The sequence below is a fragment of the Triturus cristatus genome, chromosome 4_2 (genome assembly GCF_964204655.1).
Source record: "Triturus cristatus chromosome 4_2, aTriCri1.1, whole genome shotgun sequence".
Taxonomy (NCBI): Eukaryota; Metazoa; Chordata; class Amphibia; order Caudata; family Salamandridae; genus Triturus; species Triturus cristatus.
In genome coordinates, this window is record NC_140586.1 from 889270644 (window position 1) to 889296356 (window position 25713).

The window sequence follows — 25713 nt, forward strand, 5'->3', positions numbered from 1 at the left end:
ATCGTGGGGACGGGGGTAGGGGTCTTCCACACCACCAGCTCAGGCCTCACTGTCCCGCGATCCGGCCTCGGGCGAGTCGCGCCCGCCGCTGCACCAGGGTCCTTTGCGCGTTGCAGGCCACGTGTGTACCAGCTTCACAACCACACAGCTAGGGGAGGCCAGCCGAACTCCTCAGGTCCAGGGGGGCAGCCTGCCCACAGCAGTGATACCTATCACCACGCTGCCGTCCCTCCGCAAGGCCTAGTGTCCATTTACGAGTGTCTCTGCCGCATCAAATACACTGCGCATCAATGCCCTCCCGGCGGCCAGGGGGAGGAGGGGAGGGGGGGGTCGATGTCTCCGCTTCCGAAAATATTCCGGCCTCAGAGGGCCTTCCACCGACACCAGCAGCCCGAGGCCTGATGCGAGCACTCTATCCTCAGGGGCCAGGGGGGGGGGCGGGGAGTCGCTTCCGAAAATATTCCGGCCTCAGAGGGCCTTCCACCGACACCAGCAGCCCGAGGCCTGATGCGAGCACTCTATCTTCGGGGGCCAGGGGGGGGGGGGGGGCGGGGAGTCGCCTCCGGTCACTCCCACCAGGCTCCCTGGACGTCCGGTGCGCTCCTGCAGTCCCCCCGGGTCTCCACAGGGTCGGGAGCCCTGCCGATTCGTCTCCGCCGTTCGCGGCCTTCTGCCTCGTCTCCAGCCGCGGCCTCACCTAGCAGCCTGATCCGAGGTCCGCGCCCAGCAGTCTCCGGCGTCACAGCCGCCGCAACTTGCAGTGTCTCGCGCTGCGATGTCCCAGCCGCTAGGAGCTTCCACTCCCGTCCGCACACTCTCGGCAGCTTCCTGGACCCTTGAGGGCACCGACGGCACCCAGGTGTGCCCACTAACAGGATAAATGACCGGAGTAACGACGCCGGACAGCGGGAGCCTTACAAGAAGGCGTCCATTCGCTAGCGCGCCACCTAGCGTCCCCCGTCGACAATAACCCTCCTTTGCTGCATCTTCTTTGTACGTTACCAGATCGCTATTCTAAGAACTGGTTCGTCATATTGAAGTGCACAGACCCAATGATGATAAAAACTCACCACCCTAAGTGATTGATGGGTCCTGTTCTAGAAGGGTTCTCTCCTATAGAGTTGTCGGATTAGGGATAGAAATACTCTGGCCTGCTAGTTGTTTATTTTGACTCAGCTTGAGACCCGGGTTGTTACAGTGTCTATTATGCTCAAAGTCGCCAGTGGAAGCGTACCATAGTATTCAAGCATCCGGTTACGAAGATGGAGCAGCCGGGGCAGACTGTCGTGTGGTACATAGAGCGCAGCCAGTAATAATAGCACTCCTGCTACCAGCGCCAGAATCAACGGAAGACAGCCAAAGACGCTGGAAAAGATAGAATGAAAAAAGGCCGGGATCACACCAAAAATAGTTTGGAATGAGGTCAATTGGATCAAAGCTCCAAAATGGAGTGGGAGGTCAGTATTCAAAAGCGCCTGCACCTCGGTGCGCGTATTCGCCACGTGAAGGACAAATGTTTCCCGGGAAGAAGTCAATGCGACCTCTTTTTGGGACAATAGAGCCCTTATTCTGCTCATCTTGTTGAACTCTGCTTTCAAGGTTGGAATTGAAGGCCAGATGGAAACGTCCAGCCGCCCATGCGTGGGTGGGAAAAGAACATTATTACAGCAAACTACCCTCCGTGATACAGTTACTATATACGGGATTCCCACTAGCATCCCGCAGCAAGCTTCATTATTCAAAAGCGAATAACTACCGTTGGCAAGCAGCGTGAAAGATGGTGTAATCACTGGCACTGGAATTCCTTTCAGTACGCAGGCTATATTAGGGGCATGTACATTGCATGCGCCATGCAATTGAATGTGCCTACATACTACTGAATGATCAGGTGTCGAAGTACATTCCTCACCCTTCAAGTAGACCTCTTTACCATCTCTCGTACATCTATAGGTAAAGGGGAGTGACCAAACTTCATGTAAAAATGCAGTACCAAGTTTTTCATATCTACCTAGGGCATAATGTTTCATACATGAACTAAACTTGAACAAAGGAAAAGGTAGGGTGATCAACCCGTGGATAAGCCACACGGCCGAATTTAATTCCGCCACCGAGAAAGGCAACGGTTCTAACTTTTCAATATGCAGTAATGAATATGTTGCATCTTTCATGGACATAAATTGCTGTTTCGCAGTCAGGTTAAAAGGAAGGAATAAAGAAGAAGTATTCATATAATCCCAAGGAACTTTCCCTGCCTTTAACGTTTGCAGTGTCCCTGCAAACTGCATAACAGAACGCAGTTGATTTTGACCATGATACAACACAGACATGTCATCCTGTACAATATCAACAATCGAAGAAACAATATTGTCTAATGTGTAAATTCTGGAAGAAAGGGTGTTAATGCTGTTATCTATAACGGCTAGGACTTTTTCCATATTGGCTTGATCAATAGCTTTCAATCTTGAAGCAGCCTCAATTTGTGACAATTTCCATACTTCGTTGTAAATAGCGTACACCCATCTCTTGGATCTGCCACCCACAGGACCCTTAACAAAATCATTCAAATCTATTTTGTCATGTAATTTTGATAAATGAACTTTGACAGATGCCAAGTTGGAATGTTGCAGCCAGGATTGACATAACTTCCCTACAGAGTAGGTAGTTACTATATGAGAGGACTCAAACCGAGGGTCTACGCGGTGCTGCGTATACCCCGGTTGCAGACCCAGAAATCGATGTTGACAGGAATCTGAAGTCCTCTGCCAAATTAACCATCCTTCTGGGCTGAATTTAGAAATATTAAAATATGTATTAGAGATAGATGACTGCAACGCATCAAGTGACAGATCTGTTTGGTTATCCCAATTCGGAAAGCACCCAGATCTGGAATAGAGGGAAAATTTAGTTTTTTCGAAGTAGCCAATCCAGGACAGGTGGTTTGGAAGATGGTTGAATTTAAAAACAACATGTGATTCGGTATAAGGCAGGCACGATGCAAAGCTTCTGTTCCCTGAACCTGCCACGGTTTGGAACCCCAAACCGATTTAAGATCAATAGTAGCCTTCCACAGATCATAACCTTTGATTGACAACTCATCCATAAAGGATTTAGAATATAATAATTTGGTGTGTGTCAGCCTAACCTTTGAGGCAGGCTCAGCTGCCAATTTAAAATAAAAGGAGGCTGGACTGGAAACACTGAAATCAGAAAAATATGTATATTTGTCCACCAATATGGCCGAGCTACCTAAAAGCGGTGTTGGACAATGTTCCCATTGTGTAAAATTTACAAAATTCCGAAATGTGTTTGCCTTATGCAGGAAATGATTTCCATAATGTTGAAAACAAAACTGTTCTCCATAATTTGCAGTGTCTGAATACAAATCTTCAGCATCAAATGCGGCATAGTATTTCAAATCAGAAAACAGTGCTTCAATGGCATGAACGTCCCAATCATCAGAACGAATGTTTTGTTTAACCACATCACCCATAGAAACACGAAATACATTAGGTACATTGATGACCTCTGTAGGACATGAATTTGGAATTTAACAGTATCCCACGCAATGCCATCTAACACAGGCCAGACAGTAATGTTCACAAAAGTCTGGTCCCTTTTCATGATGTGTGAAGAGAAGTGGGGGGCCAAAGTTCCATCAATTAGTCTAATTGTAGACCTTTCCTTAACCCCTTCGATGCTCATGACGGAACGGTTCCGTCATGAGCATCGGTTGGGCTGTGCTCATGACGGAACCGTTCCGTCATGAGGACAGCCCCCGGGGGAAGCGCTGGCGCTCCCCCCCTTGTGCAGCGATCTTGCCCCCCTTTACGGGGGTGGCAGCGGAAGAGCTTCCGCTGCCACCCCCGAGCCCCCCCGAGCCCCCCCACGCTTTCTGATGACGTCAGCGCGCACAGCGCGCGCCGGCGTCATCAGGAAGCGTTGGACGTGCTGGAATCCATTTCTTCCAGCGCGTCCAAGGGAGCAGAGGTAGGTTTTGTTGTCCGGCGGGGGCCGCGGCGGTGAAATTTGTAGTATTGAGGCATCGGGGGAGAGGAAAGAGTATTTCCTCTCCCCCGATGTCTCAATACAGGGCATTCCTGCTCCACGATCGCGCACAGCGTCGCGATCGTGGAGTAGGGATGCCCCACTAGACACCAGGGATTTGTTGTTTCGAATTTGGGAAGCGACCTTGGGGGAAAACTTTGTCAAAGTCTTTTCTGCCCCCCCTGGGGGCAGATCGGTCCGCTTTCTGCGCGTTTCTGCCCCCAGGGGGGGCAGAAAAGCCCACTAGACACCAGGGATGTCGTTTATGCTATGTAGGAAGCGACCCCTTAGGCAAGGGTCGCTTCCTTGGGGGCAAAATTTTTGGAAGTCTTTTCTGCCCCCCCTGGGGGCAGATCGGTCCGCTTTCTGCGTGTTTCTGCCCCCAGGGGGGGCAGAAAAGCCCACTAGACACCAGGGATGTCGTTTATGCTATGTAGGAAGCGACCCCTTAGGCAAGGGTCGCTTCCTTGGGGGGCCCAATAATTTGAAGACTTTTCTGCCCCCCCTGGGGGCAGATCGGTCTTCTTTCTGCCCGTTTCTGCCCCCAGGGGGGGCAGAAAAGCCCACTAGACACCAGGGATGTCTATTTCGTTATGTAGGAAGCGACCCCTTGGGCAAGGGTCACTTCCTAGGGTGGTAAAGTAATTAGAAGACTTTTCTGCCCCCCCTGGGGGCAGATCGGTCGTCTTTCTGCCCGTTTCTGCCCCCAGGGGGGGCAGAAAAGCCCACTAGACACCAGGGATGTCTTTTTCTTTATGTAGGAAGCGACCCCTTGGGCAAGGGTCGCTTCCTTTGCGGCCTAATTTTTTAGAATACTTTTCTGCCCCCCCTGGGGGCAAATTGGTCGTCTTTCTGTCCGTTTCTGCTCCTAGGGGGGGGGGGCAGAAAAGCCCACTAGACACCAGGGATTTAAATATTATTGTAGGAAGCGACCCCTTGGGCAAGGGTCGCTTCCTTGGGCCCCTAAATTTTTTGAAGACTTTTCTGCCCCCTCTGGGGGCAGATCGGTTTTATTTTTTTGCCGTTTCTGCTCCCATTGGGGGCAGAAAAGCCCACTAGACACCAGGGAATTAGTTCAATTAGAAATAGAAGTGACCCCTCGCTTCCAGGGTGCAATTTGTTATATGTATTTGGCTCACCCGCCCCGGGACTGAATAGCCTTTTTTTTCCTGCTGTTTTCTGCCTGACCTGGCACACAAACCGATTGACCATTTGGGTAGTGACATGGCATGTTATAATGTTTATTGTTATATTTTTGGTGATTTCCAATTGTAATGTTTTTTTTGTTTACTTTTTTGTTCTAGGTGAAGGCTTTTCTTCTGTTCACGTTGACGTTTTGGTTCTGGTGGTTTTGCTGTTTGTGTAGTTTGGTAAGAGACTGTTTTTTTGTACAATGCAAATGTGTTTGATTTCTCTGCCTGTTTTTTTTGCAAATGGTGTAATAATAGCAGTATGTTTGGTTTTTGAGTGTCAAAAACTTTTTGCATTGGTGCTCGATGTGTATTTTGTTGTCTTGTGAGTAATTTGTTTTTTTTTCTTCTTTCTAGTTTGATATCGTTGGTCTTTGCTGTGTCACTGCAGAGTTTGTTTCTGGTGAGTGCAGCTGTCTCTTTTGATTTTGGATTGTATAGTTTTTGAGTACATTGATCTTATTGATATAAGGTACACATTTCTTTACTTACTTGGTTTGCACATTGTTGGTTGTTGTTGACTTGTTTGTGCAGTCTTCTATCTTAGTAGGTATAATGGCTAGCCGCAGGATGACTGCTCAGCAGGTTGTTGGTTTGCTGTTTGAGTCTTCCTCTGATATTGGGTCAGAGACTGACTCTGCTTCTGAGGGAGAGGGGGCAGGGGACGATTCTGGCAGTGAGTTTTCTCTCCGTATGGGGTCATCGGATGATGAAGATACTCTTAGTGCGGATGAAGTGCCTGTGTTAGAGGAGGAGACTGATGTGCCGATAGTGCGGCAAGAGGCATCTGGGCTGCAGCCTGCGGCTGCAAGGCTTCCCGTTGGTGTAGTGCGGCAAGAGACATCTGGGCTGCAGGCTGGGACTGCAAGGCTTCCCGTTGGTGTAGTGCGGCAAGAGGCATCTGGGCTGCAGGCTGGGGCTGCAAGCCTTTCCGTTGGTGTAGTGCGGCAAGAGACATCTGGGCTGCAGGCTGGGGCTGCAAGTCTTCCCGTTGAAAGTGATGACATCTGGGTTGCCCCTGGCATGGTGCAGCCGGAATTTCCAGAGTTTACTGGTGTTCCAGGGTCTAGAGTGAATACTGAGAACTTTTTGCCTGTAAATTTTTTTCAGTTGTTTATGGACGATGTGTTTTTGGCAGAGATTGTTGAGCAGACTAATTTGTATGCCGAACAGTTTTTGAGGGACAACAGTGCCAGTCTTAAGCCACACTCTAGAGCTACCCGGTGGACTCCCACAAATGTTGAAGAGATGAAGAAGTTCTTGGGTTTAACTTTTTTGATGGGCTTGCTAAGGAAGCCATCATTGGCTTCATATTGGTCTAGCAGTCCCTTGATGGCAACGTCTATTTTTCCGGCAGTCATGAGTCGTGACAGGTATTTGCTTCTGCTTCGGATGATGCACTTTGTTGATAATGGTTTAGCGTTGCCACGAGATCACCCTGATTGTGACCGTCTTTTTAAGATTAGGCCTGTCCTTGATCACTTTGTTGATCGATTTTCTGAGATTTATGCCCCTGGTAGAGAAATTGCAGTGGATGAGTCTTTGGTGTTGTTCAAGGGCCGCTTGGTTTTTAGGCAATACATTCCTAGTAAGAGGGCACGCTATGGAATAAAGCTGTATATGCTGTGTGACAGTAGGACTGGATATGTCTCTAATTTCAGGGTGTACACCGGTAAGGAATCTAGGTTTAACCTCCCTGGTTGTCCGTCCACTTTTGGAGTGACTGAGAAAATTGTTTGGGAACTTGGTAGAGGATTTTTTAACAAAGGCCACCATTTATATGTAGATAACTTCTACACTGGTGTGCGGTTGTTCAGGGAATTGGCCAAAGTGGACACTTTTGCTTGTGGCATAGTCCGCTGTAACCGTAAAGGTTTTCCGAAAGAACTTGTTTGTCAAAAGCTTGTGCGGGGACAGTGCAGTGCGTTGCGTTGCCAGGAGCTTCTTGCTGTGAAGTTTACAGACAGGAGAGATGTCTACATGCTGACTTCCATCCATGATGAAAGCACTGCACCTGTGACTGTTTGGGGTCAGGTCGCTGAAGCGCGCAAACCTGTATGCGTTTTAGACTATAATAGGCACATGGGTGGTGTTGACAGAGTAGATCAGAGGTTGGAACCTTACACTGCTCTTCGTAAGGCTTACATTTGGTACAAGAAGTTGGCTATCCATCTTTTCCACTTGGCAATGTTTAATGCTTTTGTTGTGTTCCAGGATTCTTGCCCTGAGTCAAAGATGACTTTTGCTAAGTTTCAGGAGTCTGTAATAGGCAGCCTTGTTGTAGTGGAACAGGCAAGTGTTCCTAGAGTTGGACTGGTGGAGGATGTTGCTAGATTGAAAGAACGCCACTTTCCAGATCACATTCCTCCCACACCCGCAAAAGATTTTCCCAGTAGGAGATGTAGAGTCTGTTGGCGAAGAGGTTTGCGGAAGGAGAGTCGTATGTACTGCCCCGATTGTCCCTCTCATCCTGCACTGTGTCTCTCTGCTTGTTTCCGAGCGTACCACACGCGTAAAAATTTCTGGGAAGATTCATGAGTGGTAAAGTGAACTGCCTGGTCTGTATTCTTTGGAAAATATGATTCTGTTTCAAGGTTGGTGTTAGTGCAATGTATTTAGTTGCTGATTTTCTGTTAGAAGATTTGTATCTATTTGCAATTTGTTTGTGTTTTTATTTTTTTCTAAAAAAATCCAAAATGTGATGGCGGTGTGTGTAGGCTTGCGCTTGGCTGTTGGTGTGTGTGGACTGGCACTTGGTTGGTGGTGTGCGTGGAATGGTGCTTGGCTGACGGTGTGCGTGGACTGGCGGTGTGCATGGACTGGCGGTGTGCGTGGACTGGTGCGTGGCTGGTGGTGTGCGTGGAATGGTGCTTGGCTGGCGGTGTGCGTGGAATGGTGCTTGGCTGGTGGTGTGCGTGGAATGGTGCTTGGCTGGCGGTGTGCGTGGACTGGTACTTGGCTGGCGGTGTGTGTGGACTGGTGGTGTGTGCGGACTGGTGTTTGGCTGGTGGTGTCCGTGGACTGGAGCTTGGCTGGTGGTGTCCGTGGACTGGAGCTTGTCTGGTGGTGTGTGTGGACTGGAGCTTGGCTGGCGGTGTGCGTGGAATGGTGCTTGGCTGGCGGTGTGCGTGGACTGGTGCTTGTCTGGTGGTGTCCGTGGACTGGAGCTTGGCTGGCGGTGTAGGTGGATTGGCGATTGGCTGCCGGTGTGCCTGGACTGGCGATTGGATGGCGGTGTGCCTGGACTGGCGCTTGGCTAGCGGTGTGCGTGGACTGGCGTTTGGCTAGCGGTGTGTGTCGACTGGTGCTTGGCTGGCTGTGTGTGAGTAGTGACTTTCTGCTGGTCACTACACACACTGCTAGCTGAGTGCCACTCCACGCAATCCTTCAGCCTGTGTAGTTGCTGTGTCTGGATTGTGGGCGTGTGAAAGTGATGGGCCCTTGAATGGCGCTGTGTGCTGGTGTGAGTTTTGTTATGTGATGGGCCCGCGGCTGGCGGTGTGAATGGTTTTGTATGTCTCACACGTATGAAAGGTGTATGAATGGCCTGTAAAGAGGTTGGTGCCTTGTCGTGGCTTTACAGCTCACGAGCTGTGAGTCAATGGTTCAGTTTCTTGCCCTTTCAATTATTACCAGTGCATTTCATGTTTTGTGAAATCACTTGGTAATACAATTTTATCTACTGAACCATCACTCACCCTCGTGCCAAATCCAACCAGTATGTGTGTGTGCTTGCGGGTTAGATGACTGTGCAGTAATATTTGTCTTTCTGAAGCAGGGTGTACCTTGTCCCTTTTTGGTGATTTTTGTACTGTGTTGCTTTTGTACCTGGTGGTGCGAATGGTCTTGTTTGTATCACGTATGAAAGGTGTGTGAATGGCCTGTAAAGTGGTTGGTGCCTTGACGTGGCTTTACAGCTCACGAGCTGCAAGTCATTGGTTTGGTTTTTTGTGGATTTAATTATTGACAGTGCATTTCATTTTTGTGAAATCTCTTGTTAATAAAATTTAATACACTGAACCATGACTCGCCCTCGTGCCAAATCCAACCAGTATGTGTGTGTGTTTGAGGAATAGATGGTTGTGCAGGAATCTTTGTCTTTAGTTTCTCTGCCAAGGTACACTTTCCATGTAAGAATAACCCACCAACTGTAGATATTGTCGAAAACCCTTGGGAGTTCATGGTGATGTCTCTCTAGTGATTTGAAAAATATTTTTTATCCCCATTGTCCTGTAAACCTCAAACTGTCTGCCACATTTTCTTTGCAGTATTATTCCTAAATTCGCACGCTGTAGTAACAATAGTTAATCTGGTTTTGCAAGGGGGGTTACTTTGGTTTTTTGCCCAGGGCTCGGCGGCCATCTAGGGAAACCTTTCAAACCCACGCATTTCTGAAAACTAGACACCCGGCGGCTTCCAGGGAGGTATGGCTTGCGTGGATCCCCCAACGTTTCCTTACCCAGAATCCCCTGCAAACCTAAATTTTTGCCCAAAAAATCACTTTTTTCACACATTTTGGGGTGGGAAAGTAGTGGCATCACCGGGCTCACACAAATTTACCACCACCCAGCGTTCCCCCAGGTCTCCCGGTAAAAATGGTGCCTCACTTGTGTGGGAGGCCCAAGTACCCGCGGCAGGCAAGGACAAAAACCTAGTGAGGCGACATCAAGATGGCCTATCGCCAAACCACCTGGTTTTTCAAGGGGGGTCACTTTGGTTTTTGGCCCGGTGCGCGGCGGCCATCTAGGGAAACCTACCAAACCCAGGCATTTTTGAAAACTAAACACCCGGCGGCTTCCAGGGAGGTATGGCTTGCGTGGATCCCCCAACGTTTCCTTACCCAGAATCCCCTGCAAACCTCATTTTTTGCTCAAAAAATCACTTTTTTCACACATTTTGGGGTGGGAAAGTAGTGGCATCACCGGGCTCACACAAATTTACCACCACCCAGCGTTCCCCCAGGTCTCCCGGTAAAAATGGTGCCTCACTTGTGTGGGAGGCCCAAGTACCCGCGGCAGGCAAGGGCCCCAAACGTAGTGAGGCGACATCAAAATGGCCTATCGCCAAACCACCTGGTTTTGCAAGGGGGGTCACTTTGGTTTTTGGCCCGGTGCGCGGCGGCCATCTAGGGAAACGTACCAAACCCAGGCATTTTTGAAAACTAGACACCCGGCGGCTTCCAGGGAGGTATAGCTTGCGTGGATCCCCCAACGTTTCCTTACCCAGAATCCCCTGCAAACCTCATTTTTTGCTCAAAAAATCACTTTTTTCACACATTTTGGGGTGGGAAAGTAGTGGCATCACCGGGCTCACACAAATTTACCACCACCCAGCGTTCCCCCAGGTCTCCCGGTAAAAATGGTGCCTCACTTGTGTGGGAGGCCCAAGTACCCGCGGCAGGCAAGGACAACAAACGTAGTGAGGCGACATCAAGATGGCCTATCGCCAAACCACCTGGTTTTTCAAGGGGGGTCACTTTGGTTTTTGGCCCGGTGCGCGGCGGCCATCTAGGGAAACCTACCAAACCGAGGCATTTTTGAAAACTAGACACCCGGCGGCTTCCAGGGAGGTATGGCTTGCGTGGATCCCCCAACGTTTCCTTATCCAGAATCCCCTGCAAACCTAATTTTTTGCTCAAAAAATCACTTTTTTCACACATTTTGGGGTGGGAAAGTAGTGGCATCACCGGGCTCACACAAATTTACCACCACCCAGCGTTCCCCCAGGTCTCCCGGTAAAAATGGTGCCTCACTTGTGTGGGAGGCCCAAGTACCCGCGGCAGGCAAGGGCCCCAAACGTAGTGAGGCGACATCAAGATGGCCTATCGCCAAACCACCTGGTTTTTCAAGGGGGGTCACTTTGGTTTTTGGCCCGGTGCGCGGCGGCCATCTAGGGAAACCTACCAAACCCAGGCATTTTTGAAAACTAGACACCCGGCGGCTTCCAGGGAGGTATGGCTTGCGTGGATCCCCCAACGTTTCCTTACCCAGAATCCCCTGCAAACCTCATTTTTTGCTCAAAAAATCACTTTTTTCACACATTTTGGGGTGGGAAAGTAGTGGCATCACTGGGCTCACACAAATTTACCACCACCCAGCGTTCCCCCAGGTCTCCCGGTAAAAATGGTGCCTCACTTGTGTGGGAGGCCCAAGTACCCGCGGCAGGCAAGGGCCCCAAACGTAGTGAGGCGACATCAAAATGGCCTATCGCCAAACCACCTGGTTTTGCAAGGGGGGTCACTTTGGTTTTTGGCCCGGTGCGCGGCGGCCATCTAGGGAAACCTACCAAACCCAGGCATTTTTGAAAACTAGACACCCGGCGGCTTCCAGGGAGGTATAGCTTGTGTGGATCCCCCAACGTTTCCTTACCCAGAATCCCCTGCAAACCTCATTTTTTGCTCAAAAAATCACTTTTTTCACACATTTTGGGGTGGGAAAGTAGTGGCATCACCGGGCTCACACAAATTTACCACCACCCAGCGTTCCCCCAGGTCTCCCGGTAAAAATGGTGCCTCACTTGTGTGGGAGGCCCAAGTACCCGCGGCAGGCAAGGACAACAAACGTAGTGAGGCGACATCAAGATGGCCTATCGCCAAACCACCTGGTTTTTCAAGGGGGGTCAGTTTGGTTTTTGGCCCGGTGCGTGGCGGCCATCTAGGGAAACCTTCCAAACCCGCGGCAGGCAAGGGCCCCAAACGTAGTGAGGCGACATCAACATTGCCTATCCCAAATGTCGCCTCACTACGTTTGTTGTCCTTGCCTGCCGCGGGTACTTGGGCCTCCCACACAAGTGAGGCACCATTTTTACCGGGAGACCTGGGGGAACGCTGGGTGGTGGTAAATTTGTGTGAGCCCGGTGATGCCACTACTTTCCCACCCCAAAATGTGTGAAAAAAGTGATTTTTTGAGCAAAAAATGAGGTTTGCAGGGGATTCTGGGTAAGGAAACGTTGGGGGATCCACGCAAGCCATACCTCCCTGGAAGCCGCCGGGTGTCTAGTTTTCAAAAATGCCTGGGTTTGGTAGGTTTCCCTAGATGGCCGCCGCGCACCGGGCCAAAAACCAAAGTGACCCCCCTTGCAAAACCAGGTGGTTTGGCGATAGGCCATTTTGATGTCGCCTCACTACGTTTGGGGCCCTTGCCTGCCGCGGGTACTTGGCCCTCCCACACAAGTGAGGCACCATTTTTACCGGGAGACCTGGGGGAACGCTGGGTGGTGGTAAATTTGTGTGAGCCCGGTGATGCCACTACTTTCCCACCCCAAAATGTGTGAAAAAAGTGATTTTTTGAGCAAAAAATGAGGTTTGCAGGGGATTCTGGGTAAGGAAACGTTGGGGGATCCACGCAAGCCATACCTCCCTGGAAGCCGCCGGGTGTCTAGTTTTCAAAAATGCCTGGGTTTGGTAGGTTTCCCTAGGTGCCGGCAGGGCTAGGGTACAAAATCTACAGCTAGTCACTTTACCAAAAAAAGGGTCATTTTTCACTGCAAAACCACGTTGCGTTTTGCGCCGTTTCCTGTCGCGGGCACTAGGCCGACCCGCACAAGTGAGGTACCATTTTTCTCGTAGGACTTTGGGGAACGCGGGGTGGGTGGAAATTTGTGGATCAACGCAGATTCCAGAACTTTCCATCACAGAAATGTGGGGAAAATGTGTTTTTTTTGTCAATTTTTTACGTTTGCAAGGGATTCTGGGTAACAGACCATGGTGGGAGGCAGTCAAGTCACCCCATCCTGGATTCCCCTGGGTGTCTAGTTTTCAAAAATGTATAGGTTTGCTAGGTTTCCCTAGGTGCCGGCAGGGCTAGGGTACAAAATCTACAGCTAGTCACTTTGCCAAAAAAAGGGTCATTTTTCACTGCAAAACCACGTTGCGTTTTGCGCCGTTTCCTGTCGCGGGCACTAGGCCGACCCGCACAAGTGAGGTACCATTTTTCTCGTAGGACTTTGGGGAACGCGGGGTGGGTGGAAATTTGTGGATCCACGCAGATTCCAGAACTTTCCATCACAGAAATGTGGGGAAAATGTGTTTTTTTTGTCAATTTTTTACGTTTGCAAGGGATTCTGGGTAACAGACCATGGTGGGAGGCAGTCAAGTCACCCCATCCTGGATTCCCCTGGGTGTCTAGTTTTCAAAAATGTATAGGTTTGCTAGGTTTCCTTAGGTGCCGGCAGGGCTAGGGTACAAAATCTACAGCTAGTCACTTTGCCAAAAAAAGGGTCATTTTTCACTGCAAAACCACGTTGCGTTTTGCGCCGTTTCCTGTCGCGGGCACTAGGCCGACCCGCACAAGTGAGGTACCATTTTTCTCGTAGGACTTTGGGGAACGCGGGGTGGGTGGAAATTTGTGGATCCACGCAGATTCCATAACTTTCCATCACAGAAATGTGGGGAAAATGTGTTTTTTTTGTCAATTTTTTACGTTTGCAAGGGATTCTGGGTAACAGACCATGGTGGGAGGCAGTCAAGTCACCCCATCCTGGATTCCCCTGGGTGTCTAGTTTTCAAAAATGTATAGGTTTGCTAGTTTTCCCTAGGTGCCGGCAGGGCTAGGGTACAAAATCTACAGCTAGTCACTTTGCCAAAAAAAGGGTCATTTTTCGCTGCAAAACCACGTTGCGTTTTGCGCCGTTTCCTGTCGCGGGCACTAGGCCGACCCGCACAAGTGAGGTACCATTTTTCTCGTAGGACTTTGGGGAACGCGGGGTGGGTGGAAATTTGTGGATCCAGGCAGATTCCAGAACTTTCCATCACAGAAATGTGGGGAAAATGTGTTTTTTTTGTCAATTTTTTACGTTTGCAAGGGATTCTGGGTAACAGACCATGGTGGGAGGCAGTCAAGTCACCCCATCCTGGATTCCCCTGGGTGTCTAGTTTTCAAAAATGTATAGGTTTGCTAGGTTTCCCTAGGTGCCGGCAGGGCTAGGGTACAAAATCTACAGCTAGTCACTTTGCCAAAAAAAGGGTCATTTTTCACTGCAAAACCACGTTGCGTTTTGCGCCGTTTCCTGTCGCGGGCACTAGGCCGACCCGCACAAGTGAGGTACCATTTTTCTCGTAGGACTTTGGGGAACGCGGGGTGGGTGGAAATTTGTGGATCCACGCAGATTCCAGAACTTTCCATCACAGAAATGTGGGGAAAATGTGTTTTTTTTGTCAATTTTTTACGTTTGCAAGGGATTCTGGGTAACAGACCATGGTGGGAGGCAGTCAAGTCACCCCATCCTGGATTCCCTCGGGTGTCTAGTTTTCAAAAATGTATAGGTTTGCTAGGTTTCCCTAGGTGCCGGCAGGGCTAGGGTACAAAATCTACAGCTAGTCACTTTGCCAAAAAAAGGGTCATTTTTCACTGCAAAACCACGTTGCGTTTTGCGCCGTTTCCTGTCGCGGGCACTAGGCCGACCCGCACAAGTGAGGTACCATTTTTCTCGTAGGACTTTGGGGAACGCGGGGTGGGTGGAAATTTGTGGATCCACGCAGATTCCAGAACTTTCCATCACAGAAATGTGGGGAAAATGTGTTTTTTTTGTCAATTTTTTACGTTTGCAAGGGATTCTGGGTAACAGACCATGGTGGGAGGCAGTCAAGTCACCCCATCCTGGATTCCCCTGGGTATCTAGTTTTCAAAAATGTATAGGTTTGCTAGTTTTCCCTAGGTGCCGGCAGGGCTAGGGTACAAAATCTACAGCTAGTCACTTTGCCAAAAAAAGGGTCATTTTTCGCTGCAAAACCACGTTGCGTTTTGCGCCGTTTCCTGTCGCGGGGACTAGGCCGACCCGCACAAGTGAGGTACCATTTTTCTCGTAGGACTTTGGGGAACGCGGGGTGGGTGGAAATTTGTGGATCCAGGCAGATTCCAGAACTTTCCATCACAGAAATGTGGGGAAAATGTGTTTTTTTTGTCAATTTTTTACGTTTGCAAGGGATTCTGGGTAACAGACCATGGTGGGAGGCAGTCAAGTCACCCCATCCTGGATTCCCCTGGGTGTCTAGTTTTCAAAAATGTATAGGTTTGCTAGGTTTCCCTAGGTGCCGGCAGGGCTAGGGTACAAAATCTACAGCTAGTCACTTTGCCAAAAAAAGGGTCATTTTTCACTGCAAAACCACGTTGCGTTTTGCGCCGTTTCCTGTCGCGGGCACTAGGCCGACCCGCACAAGTGAGGTACCATTTTTCTCGTAGGACTTTGGGGAACGCGGGGTGGGTGGAAATTTGTGGATCCACGCAGATTCCAGAACTTTCCATCACAGAAATGTGGGGAAAATGTGTTTTTTTTGTCAATTTTTTACGTTTGCAAGGGATTCTGGGTAACAGACCATGGTGGGAGGCAGTCAAGTCACCCCATCCTGGATTCCCTCGGGTGTCTAGTTTTCAAAAATGTATAGGTTTGCTAGGTTTCCCTAGGTGCCGGCAGGGCTAGGGTACAAAATCTACAGCTAGTCACTTTGCCAAAAAAAGGGTCATTTTTCACTGCAAAACCACGTTGCGTTTTGCGCCGTTTCCTGTCGCGGGCACTAGGCCGACCCGCACAAGTGAGGTACCATTTTTCTCGTAGGACTTTGGGGAACGCGGGGTGGGTGGAAATTTGTGGATCCACGCAGATTCCAGAACTTTCCATCACAGAAATGTGGGGAAAATGTGTTTTTTTTGTCAATTTTTTACGTTTGCAAGGGATTCTGGGTAACAGACCATGGTGGGAGGCAGTCAAGTCACCCCATCCTGGATTCCCCTGGGTATCTAGTTTTCAAAAATGTATAGGTTTGCTAGGTTTCCCTAGGTGCCGGCAGGGCTAGGGTACAAAATCTACAGCAAGTCACTTTGCCAAAAAAAGGGTCATTTTTCACTGCAAAACCACGTTGCGTTTTGCGCTGTTTCCTGTCGCGGGCACTAGGCCGACCCGCACAAGTGAGGTACCATTTTTCTCGTAGGACTTTGGGGAACGCGGGGTGGGTGGAAATTTGTGGATCCACGCAGATTCCAGAACTTTCCATCACAGAAATGTGGGGAAAATGTGTTTTTTTTGTCAATTGTTTATGTTTGCAAGGGATTCTGGGTAACAGACCATGGTGGGAGGCAGTCAAGTCACCCCATCCTGGATTTCCCTGGGTGTCTAGTTTTCAAAAATATATAGGTTTGCTAGTTTTCCCTAGGTGCCGGCAGGGCTAGGGTACAAAATCTACAGCTAGTCACTTTGCCAGAAAAAGGGTCATTTTTCACTGCAAAACCACGTTGCGTTTTGCGCCGTTTCCTGTCGCGGGCACTAGGCCGACCCGCACAAGTGAGGTACCATTTTTCTCGTAGGACTTTGGGGAACGCGGGGTGGGTGGAAATTTGTGGATCCACGCAGATTCCAGAACTTTCCATCACAGAAATGTGGGGAAAATGTGTTTTTTTTGTCAATTTTTTACGTTTGCAAGGGATTCTGGGTAACAGACCATGGTGGGAGGCAGTCAAGTCACCCCATCCTGGATTCCCCTGGGTGTCTAGTTTTCAAAAATGTATAGGTTTGCTAGGTTTCCCTAGGTGCCGGCAGGGCTAGGGTACAAAATCTATAGCTAGTCACTTTGCCAAAAAAAGGGTCATTTTTCACTGCAAAACCACGTTGCGTTTTGCGCCGTTTCCTGTCGCGGGCACTAGGCCGACCCGCACAAGTGAGGTACCATTTTTCTCGTAGGACTTTGGGGAACGCGGGGTGGGTGGAAATTTGTGGATCCACGCAGATTCCAGAACTTTCCATCACAGAAATGTGGGGAAAATGTGTTTTTTTTGTCAATTTTTTACGTTTGCAAGGGATTCTGGGTAACAGACCATGGTGGGAGGCAGTCAAGTCACCCCATCCTGGATTCCCCTGGGTGTCTAGTTTTCAAAAATGTATAGGTTTGCTAGGTTTCCCTAGGTGCCGGCAGGGCTAGGGTACAAAATCTACAGCTAGTCACTTTGCCAAAAAAAGGGTCATTTTTCACTGCAAAACCACGTTGCGTTTTGCGCCGTTTCCTGTCACGGGCACTAGGCCGACCCGCACAAGTGAGGTACCATTTTTCTCATAGGACTTTGGGGAACGCAGGGTGGGTGGAAATTTGTGGATCCACGCAGATTTCAGAACTTTCCATCACAGAAATGTGGGGAAAATGTGTTTTTTTTGTCAATTTTTTACGTTTGCAAGGGATTCTGGGTAACAGACCATGGTGGGAGGCAGTCAAGCCACCCCATCCTGGATTCCACTGGGTGTCTAGTTTTCAAAAATGTATAGGTTTGCTAGGTTTCCCTAGGTGCCGGCAGGGCTAGGGTTCAAAATCTACAGCTAGTCACTTTGCCAAAAAAAGGGTCATTTTGCACTGCAAAACCACGTTGCGTTTTGCACCGTTTCCTGTCGCGGGCACTATGCCGACCCGCACAAGTGAGGTACCATTTTTCTCGTAGGACTTTGGGGAACGCGGGGTGGGGGGAAATTTGTGGATCCACACAGATTCCAGAACTTTCCATCACAGAAATGTGGGGAAAATGTGTTTTTTTTGTCAATTTTTTACGTTTGCAAGGGATTCTGGGTAACAGACCATGGTGGGAGGCAGTCAAGTCACCCCATCCTGGATTCCCCTGGGTGTCTAGTTTTCAAAAATGTATAGGTTTGCTAGTTTTCCCTAGGTGCTTGCAGGGCTAGGGTTCAAAATCTACAGCTAGTCACTTTGCCAAAAAAAGGGTCATTTTTCACTGCAAAACCACGTTGCGTTTTGCACCGTTTCCTGTCGCGGGCACTAGGCCGACCCGCACAAGTGAGGTACCATTTTTCTCGTAGGACTTTGGGGAATGCGGGGTGGGTGGAAATTTGTGGATCCACGCAGATTCCAGAACTTTCCATCACAGAAATGTGGGGAAAATGTGTTTTTTTTGTTAATTTTTTACGTTTGCAAGGGATTCTGGGTAACAGACCATGGTGGGAGGCAGTCAAGTCACTCCATCCTGGATTCCCCTGGGTGTCTAGTTTTGAAAAATGTATAGGTTTGCTAGGTTTCCCTAGGTGCCGGCAGGGCTAGGGTTCAAAAACTACAGCTAGACTCTTTGCAAAAAAAGTGTAAATTTTCAGTGTGAAAATGTGGTGTGTTCACCTTAGGTTTTGAGCCACTTCCTGTCGTGGGCACTATGCCTACCCACACAAGTGAGGTACCATTTTTATCGGGAGACTTAGGGTAGTTCAAATTTGTAAAGCAACTGTTATTACCTATTGATTTTTGATGCATTTCTCCCTTCCAAATGAAAGACATTGTGTAAAAAAAAAGTCATTTTGAAAAATGACCAATAATTGTCATGCAAATATGAGTATTCCCAATTTCGAAAATGTGCAAATATGCACTGTTTCTGAACTCTGTAATTTGTTCACATTTCAGAAATACATAGGTGACTTTCATACCGATTTTTCCATGTATACATTTTCCCACAATAATTGCTATATACCCGGACCAAAAAAAAAAAACATTACAAAATGCTGCTCATTTTTCTACTCTGGGTTCGTTGGGCTCTTGGTGAACCTACAAGTCCTATATGTCCCCACAACCAGGAAGGTCTACCGGATGTAACGGTACATTGCTTTCAAAGAGATGTCATAATTCGAAGAAGTTACAGGTAAAAACGTTGACTCAAAAGGCTGCTTTTTTCAACAAATTTTTTATTTTTCCTATATTTGCCTGTAAATTTCTATAAAGAAACCTTGATGGATCTACACAAATGACCCCTTGCTGAATTCAGAATGTTGTCTACTTTTCAAAAATGTATAGCTTTCCAGGATCCATTATTGTTTTTGTACCCATTTCTACCGTTAACTGGAAGGAGGTTGAAAGCACAAAAAATAGCAAAAATAGGGTATGTCCCAGAAAAATGCCAAAACTGTGTAAAAAATGTTGGTTTTCTAACAAAATTCTGTCATTCCCTAAAAGCTGGAGAAATTGTGATTTCAGCCCCACAAACCCTTTTTTGATACCATTTGCAGAGAAAAACCCAGAAGCTTTCATTTGCAGCCCGTTTTTCACATTTTTCACAAAAAAAAAAAAAATTGCTGTATTTTGGCTAATTTCTGGGAACCCTCTAGGAGAATCCACAAACCCTGGGTACCTTTAGAATCCCCAAGATGTTGGAAGAAAAGGACGCAAATTTGGCGTGGATACCTAATGTGGTCAAAAAGTTACAGGGGCCTAAGCGCGCACTACCTCAAATAGCCCAAAAAGGGCTTAGCACAGGAGGGGAAAAGGCCTAGCAGCGAAGGGGTTAAGGTAGTGTCCGTTTATCAGGTGAAAAAATACCTCTACAAATCCAATGGACATGAATAGAAATATACTTATGAGCACTAGCCAAATATAAGTCCAAGGGGCAACCAAAAAATGTCTTTTAAACCAGACAGCAAAAATAGAAATTTTTGAAGGGGCATTGGAAGTCATTGAGTTAGTGTCAAAGGAGAAACGTGACTCTGCAATTGCTGTTGACTGCAAAACTGGCAAAGTCACATCTGTAGGATAAGCATACTCAGTCTCTTCAGGCAGACCACCAACGGGTGGTAGTATCAAGGGTTCAGCAACTATTTGCATCTCAATGGCAGCATCAGATAAGGTGGTAGATGCAGGGGTCAACACAGAATTTCTCAGCATCGCAGGGCATGACACCGCTGGAGTCATGCTAAGTAGTATCGGCCACTCGCTGTAGTTTGACATTGTCAATGGAGATGTACCTGTTATCCTTGCGACCAGGAAGAGGAGGTAAAATGACTGTTCTTGTACCCTGCACGCCAAGCACTGGAACCGGTGCACGATAAGAGGGGCCGAACTCCTTCTTGTTCTCCACTTTCTCACGGACCAGGTCACCAATTCGAGGTAGCCAGCCGACTACCGGAATCTGAAGCTCAGCATCAGATGTGGAGGGCAAGTGTTCCTTCGATAGACCGTCTCTGGCTTCTTGTAGTTTCTGCAAAACAGCACAGTGTTCATCTACGTCAAAGGGTGCGGCTGACGCCGCCATGTCTAGACCATCAAGGTCCGGGACAAACATTCTGATTCCAAAGAGCATCATGTATGGGGTCCGCCCACCCAGAGACCTTCTAGGGAGATTATTAAGTGCACGCTGAACGTTATACAAATGGGCCAGCCAGTTCCGGCCTGTGCCTAAGATACGTGCTGTCAAAGATTGCTTTAAGTCACGGTTCATTCGCTCCACCACACTATTACCCTCAGGCCGGTAGGGAGACGAAAATTTGACTTGGACTCCCAAATTTCTCATAGCCTCCTTGTAAGCCATAGAGGCGAACGCGGGGCCTTGATCCGAATGAAAGGTATCACACGCAAAACTTCCCACAAAGACACGCAAATCCTTGATGACAGTCCGTGAATCAGCACTCCTTTGTGGCCACACCCAGAGAAAACGTGTGCACGAATCCACTGCAACCAAGATGTACTTGTACGCAGTATCAGAAGAAAAAGGACCGCAGTGATCTAAATAAACACACCCAAGTGGTTTATTAGATATGTACAACGATGTTTGAGGTGGACGCGCAACAGTTGAAGGTTTAATCTGTTGGCAAATGTCACAATCAAGAACATAAGCGCGTGCTTGTTTATATAAACCGAACCACCAGTAACGTTGTTGTAACAGAGCTACAGTAGCAGAAACGCTGGCGTGGGCAGATGCCAACCCCTCGTGTGCTGCTAGTATCAAAGATGGTCTGCAGTCCGCGTTGGGAATCAATCTGTCACCAACGTCGTTAATCCTTACTAAAGGGAGGTTATCAGGACTTAAGTGATAAAAGTAACGAGAAGGGAACCCTTTTGAGTATTTACTTCCCGACTCTGTAGCAACAATAGCTGCCAAGACGTCATCATCAATCTTACTTTTGGATCTTGTAACTGCTGCTACTAAGTATGTTGCCACTGCTGTTTTAGCTGCCTCGTCAGCCAAGCTGTTACCGACAGCATGGACACTAAATCGCTGGTGACCAAGAGTGTGAATAACATTCACGAGTGGCAGACGTTCTTTAAATTCTGCCACTCGAACCCAAAGCATTTTATGCTTAATTGTGCTACCTTTGGCATCGCGATATTCATTTTGAGACCAGAAGTGTAGATTGTCATTGTAGGACTGGACACAATAAAATGAATCACTCACTATAAGAGTAGTGACTCGGGGGTCAGCAAACTCCAGTGCAAGCACTAGAGCACGAAGCTCTGCCAACTGCGCGGTACAATCACCCAATGACTGCGTATGCACGACATCAGATTGGAATTCACCATTTACGAATGTACCTACGACAATTGCGCAGGCCGCTGAATAAGAATGCTTCGATCCAATTGCCGGTTGCGCCGAACCGTCATTGTAAATGACACAATGGTAATCTTCGAGCGGGCGCAAAGACAGAGGGGCAGGATAAACGATCTCATACTGCAAATACTCCTGAGTCTGTAAAGAGGCATCAAAGATGTAGGTGACATCTGGCGATGTCAATGTCATGGCCCATTGTATCCACCTTGGATGGAAAGCTTTAGAATTTGGTACACTTGCTTTTGTCACTGCCTCAAGGGCAGGATATGGTGTTACAACCAACATGCATTTCCCTTGTGACAGTGCGCGTTCCTTAAGGATCGCCATCTGTACTGCTGTCAGAACTTTCTCGACAGTGGAAAAGCGCAGTTCAGCAGAGGTGTACAAGTGTGATTTGTACGCAATGGGGACGGTATCTCCCTCATTGAACGTTAAGTACGTGAAACCCACTGCGCCCGGGACTATTCTTATTACCAGGTTAGTGTGGTTGTCACGCGTCAGTAAGTATTTAGAAGCAAGTAGATCAGCCTGTAAAGACTGCAAAATAGCTGAATGCTCTAGCTGCCAGCTAGACTTCGAAAAAGAAGGTTGTACCAAGGCATAAAGTGGCTTGATACGCTGGGCATAATCAGGAATATACGTTCGACCGAAATTCAGAAAACCCAGCAAAGACTGCAATTTTTTCAATGTTGTAGGAGCACGCAAGCATGCGCACTTCTCCAGAAAGTGAGGAGCCAATTCTCTACCTTCATTGTTGAGCTCGTAGCCCAAAAACAACACTGTCTATTCCGCAATGTGAGACTTCGCAAAATTGAATTTGTAACCGTAGTCTGCCAAACACGTAATAATATTGTCAACGCAACACAGATGCGGTGTCAATTCGTCATTCGTGAGATAAATGTCGTCGACATACGAGAATGCGTCCGGGTCTATTCTCTCCAAGAGAGAGACCACGCGTGCGGCAAAGATGCCAGGGCTGTTTTTATAGCCCATGACTAATCTCGTAAACTGTTTCTGTTTGCCGCCAGAGGTAAATGCTGTCCACTGACTACTTAGTGAGGACAGGTTATGGCTGTAAAAACCATTGGAAATGTCAAGTGTGGTTTTAAATCTTTTCCGCACGAGACTGTCGACGAGAGCCGAACTGTGAGTATTCTGCACCGCGCAGGTCCGGCAATGCGAATTTAAGTGCCGGTAATCCAAAACTAAACGGTACGACCCGTCAGGCTTCGTCACAGTGAATAAAGGGTTATTCATAGGGGACACACACGTTTCAATAACACCCTGATATTCCAATTGTTCAAGGATCGCCGCGACGTGTGACCTTGCTTCACGACGCATAGGATATTGAGGTGGAGGCTGGGGCATGGACCGTATTGGAATCTCATGGCAGGGGGACAATTTATCCCAACCCACCTGAGTACGATACAATGCTGGCGTTAGCACCAGTGCCCACTACTCAGCAAGCCGTTTAGCGTGGTCCTTGGGCACTGTGTGCGCAAAGGACGGGAAGATTACCTCCTCCCCTCTAGGAGCATCTAAAATGAATGCCGGGGGCCAATCTGCCTCCGCCAAGAGAATATCATAGGAGGTTGTCAGATTATCCCAAAAAATCCCTTTTATTGTTCGTTGTATGTCACCTTCGATTGATAGGACTATTTTAAAGAGTCTTTCAGGGGGTGCCACCCTAGTGTCAGCAGTTTCAACTGCAACACATGTGTCAGTTGCTGTCGCCTCCAGAAACGGACGCAGAGCTTGCCGCACTATGGTAACTTCCGCTGCGCTGTCTAGCAGCGTCAGAGCCCATGTCAGGTTCAGAAGCTGTGTCCGCACTATCTGAGGCATACCTTTCCGTCAGCGCAGCAACTTTCTTCTTCTGAAATGGGGGTCTTTGTCTTGCAAATTCTTCCTGCTTGCCTTTTCCTTCAGTCTGCCGGGGTTGATCACGTGCTTGTGGAGCACCCCGACCTTTGCCACCTCCTCCGCCACCGGACTGTGAAGCCGATGTTTCCTGTGAAGAACGAGGAGAATGTTGTTCAGAAACCTGAAATCTATCAGGTGACTTAATAGTAGCACGATCGCGCAGATCATAAGTGCGTTCACTACCTGACTGAACGGGAGAGGCAGGCCGTGACCCCTGTTTCTGCTGCTGCTTCCCCTGTTGTTTTGATCGCCAATTTTGTTTCGGAAAATTAGGGCGTTCGTCCTTACCAGACGAGTCTGCCTTACCTTGCTGCTTTGAATCGGGAGTTTTCACAACTGGTTTAATGCCTAAAGCGCTACGACCAACCTGTTTATAGGCATTTGAGATCATTCTCGCAAACTCCCGCGGCTTGTCATCCTCTGCTACTTTCGCCAATTCATTAAGAACCTGGAATTGCATAGCATCGCCCTTGAGTTTACCCATAACCATGGTAGCAACCAAATCGAACTGTCCGACAAGCCGCATCCCCAATTCCACAGCTGACTCCGCACCGTGATTCTCCTGAACACGTTTAATAACGGAGGGCAGTACCGACAGAGACGGAGTGCCGAAGCACTTCGAGTATGTCGCTGCAAAGAGCGTGCCCCAGTTTTCGCTATCAGCTATATCTAGGACCAAGTCCTTCGGCAAACTAATGGTAAGGATCCTGTGTTTTTCCACAGGAGTTGTATTCGGATAAACCGCTTCCAGTTGGTCAAATTTCTCAGCAAGCCAATAAGGGAAATCATCCCTATTTTAGGGGCGCTTGCCCATAACCGAATTAACCATAACAGGACTAATGGCCACCGCATGGTGGTCAGTAGGTTGTCCCGCAACAGCAGGTGCCCCCACCTGCACATTGCGTGACACGTACTGTACCAAAGCCCTATGTACTGTAATCAGGGCCGTGTGCAGCACACGCAACTCAGCCACGTTGCTTGTAAGTAGCGGGGATGAGGCGTAAATCCGGCTAGTACCGGCCATGTGGCCCCTGCTATCGACAACGGGCCTATTCTCGCCGGTATAACCGCATGGGGGAGGGCGCCATTAAACCAAATACGATGCTGCCAAGCAGATATCGGTATCTCTTGTGTCCTATACAGTGTCTAGTTCGCTGGCATGGCAGTGGCAGTGTAAGAATGAAACGAATTATCGTCTTCACTCGCCGCCGGGAGAGTCACCCAAGAGTAAAACAACTCATAAGGATAAGACGCGTTGGCACCTACCACAAAGATAACTTCCATACCAGTGTCCGGCACCCCATACTGCGTCAAATGACGTCGCATAGGGGTACGACTGTGTGCTGCTATCTCTACCGCCATAAGGACAAACTACACTTAGTTTAATCAGTAGCACAAGGGTTCAGAAACCTTTTTAATGATCAAGCTTGAAGGAACCTATCACGATAGTAATAGGTAGGTTTGAATCCGTCAGTCTTGTTATCCGGAAACAAGAGTGAGGGTGCCGTGGACTAATATAAGCACTACTAAGGCATCTCAAATCAAAAGACCAAACGTTAGGTGCGCCATGTTGCAGGGATTCTGCTCATACACAGAACTATGCGCAGGAAACCAGGACCTCAGTGAATTGTGGTGTACCAGAAACTCGCCTCAGAACCCAGAACCCCGTATTCGGCTAGCAACAGTGTCCCATTCGTTATCCGTATTATCACGGAGGCCCCAATGTATAGACAACCCAGAACAAGCGACTTAGATCACTCTCAGGAATGGTGGGAATCAGAAACACCTGTTCGTAAATTATTCTCATATCAGTCCACAACAAGAGTAATAGGAGGCACGGTAAAGTTTAAAGAGTTTATTTTATAAACCTCGTGTCCTAAGATGCAGTACTTTGGCTAATACAAGCAGACAAATGATTAATATCAAAACCATCAGCATTGTTACAATACCATAGAAAATAAAGGGAGAAATCATATTATAAATGACAGTGGGTACAACCACCTTCCCTTCACTAATAAGCTAATATTATTAAGCTAATAAAAGGTCTCTAGGATTGAATGGGGAACCCCATACCTCAAGGATCAGCCTAGGGAGATCACATCACAGGATCAGCTGAAGTCTTCTCGCAGGAAGGCTCGTCTCCAGAATGTGTGCTAAACATGCTGCTTGCAATATTAAAAGCACCCAACTTTCAGGTATTCGCAGCTGCATGTGTGTTATGGCTAAATAGTGAGTCGATCAACCTGAAGTGGAAAACATGCATTGTC

At 48.3% G+C, this 25713-nt stretch overlaps 1 protein-coding gene across 1 annotated transcript; it reads right to left on the bottom strand.

The window, feature by feature from the left end:
• Positions 1–1926: 1926 nt before the first annotated feature.
• On the bottom strand, positions 1927–23936 carry LOC146835349 (uncharacterized). The gene is made up of 3 exons (XM_085599979.1): positions 23814–23936; positions 20867–22096; positions 1927–1944 (listed from the first exon to the last, which is right to left on the bottom strand). The coding sequence occupies exons 1-3, from the start codon at positions 23934–23936 to the stop codon at positions 1927–1929; spliced, it is 1371 nt and encodes a 456-aa protein (XP_085456105.1).
• Positions 23937–25713: the final 1777 nt, after the last annotated feature.